The sequence below is a fragment of the Otolemur garnettii genome, unplaced genomic scaffold, assembly GCF_000181295.1.
Source record: "Otolemur garnettii isolate 467f Iridium unplaced genomic scaffold, OtoGar3 scaffold00057, whole genome shotgun sequence".
NCBI classification, from domain to species: domain Eukaryota; kingdom Metazoa; phylum Chordata; class Mammalia; order Primates; family Galagidae; genus Otolemur; species Otolemur garnettii.
The window spans coordinates 8647741-8649111 of record NW_003852452.1 but is presented as its reverse complement, the minus strand read 5'-3'; the positions used below and the strand labels follow the sequence as shown (position 1 = coordinate 8649111).

General features: G+C 43.9%; 1 protein-coding gene across 1 annotated transcript in view; it reads left to right on the top strand.

Moving 5' to 3' along the window:
- The window catches only part of OVCH1 (ovochymase 1), a 51954-nt gene that overhangs the window by 35527 nt on the left and 15056 nt on the right, over nucleotides 1-1371 (top strand). The window contains exon 18 of the mRNA XM_023514711.1: nucleotides 321-475. Coding sequence (XP_023370479.1) covers nucleotides 321-475 — 155 coding nt within the window. The remainder of the gene's footprint in view (nucleotides 1-320; nucleotides 476-1371) is intronic.

Below are 1371 nucleotides of genomic sequence, written 5' to 3'. Positions count from 1 at the left end.
TATTTATTTATAATCATAAAACACATAATAACACCAATTCACACCTTGCTGAATTTTTCTTTCTGCACTCTTATGCAGCAATATTTGATATACTGAAATTTAAATTATAAATAAACTATAGAAAACATGTTTCTGGTCTTGTTTGCCTGCCGATGATAGAGATGCCAAGTCTGGAAATGAAGACAGGGTGCATAAAACAGAAACGCCTGTGTTTTTCCCCCCACTATTCTATGTCAAAGCTGAACTTAAATACATTTCCTTGACATCACGTGTTGCTTACTTCCTCCAACTCTCCCTGTCTGAATCTGTGTCTTAATTAGATGGCGACCTAGCAAGTCGTTTACAGCAGATTCAAGTGTCTGTGTTGGAGCGAGAAGCCTGTGAACACACTTACTATTCTGCTCACTCAGGAGGCATCACAGCAAACATGATCTGTGCCGGCTCTGCAGCATCTGCAGGGAAAGATTTCTGCCAGGTGAGTGGATGCTGATTTTGTACAGAAAGGCAGAGAATGGCCTTCTGCTGGGGATTCTCCTTAGATGGAGGAAACCACTCTCGAAGCCACTATGACCAACCTGGCCCGTGCCTCAATGTGTACCCCAAGTCCAGTCTGGCACAGGGGGCCAGGAAGGTAACTGGAAGAGTAAGTTACTTAATCCAAACTTGCCGAGATGGCAGAGTGGCCAGAAACAGCTGTCCAGCCAGAAAGGCCATCACTGGACACTTAGGAGCCCAGGAGAAGTTAGGGGGTGGAGCACCCTAACCGGCCAAGGGTGGGAAATGTGTCGACATGTGTTTAAGGCTTTGGGAAAAGGGGAAAAAAATAGTTTCTAGACTTGTGTATCCTGCTTCTGACTTAAAGGGGGTGTCTTTGGTTGGTTTGTTTTAAATGATTGCTAATCTCCTGTGTACTCTCCTTAATTTTCTATCACAGATTAAAATAGTCAAAACGATGTCAGTTAGGCAAGTTCAGAATCAACTGAGAAAAAGACAGAATATGGATGAATGGATTACAAAATAGTAGCTATAATATTCATACAGTAGATTGAGATACGTGACTTTACATACACAATTTAAAGCGTGTCTACCTCTCTGTGTGCTCGCCTCCTCCCTGTCTGGGTATGGGGCAGCCCAGGGGTTAGAGATCTGTGGGCAGACACACTTCTCCTGACTTAGCACTTACACTGACTCATCTGGGGTAGAGAGGCAAGAAAGAATGAATTTCTAGTCTTTGCAACTTTTTGATAGTTTTCCCCACCACTAGTCAAGAAGCATGAGGCAAGGATGTCACCTCCACGGGGAGAAGCAACTGGGCATTATCTAGGTGAGAAGTCTTGTGAAAACGTGAGGAGAAAAGGATTGAGGCTCCCC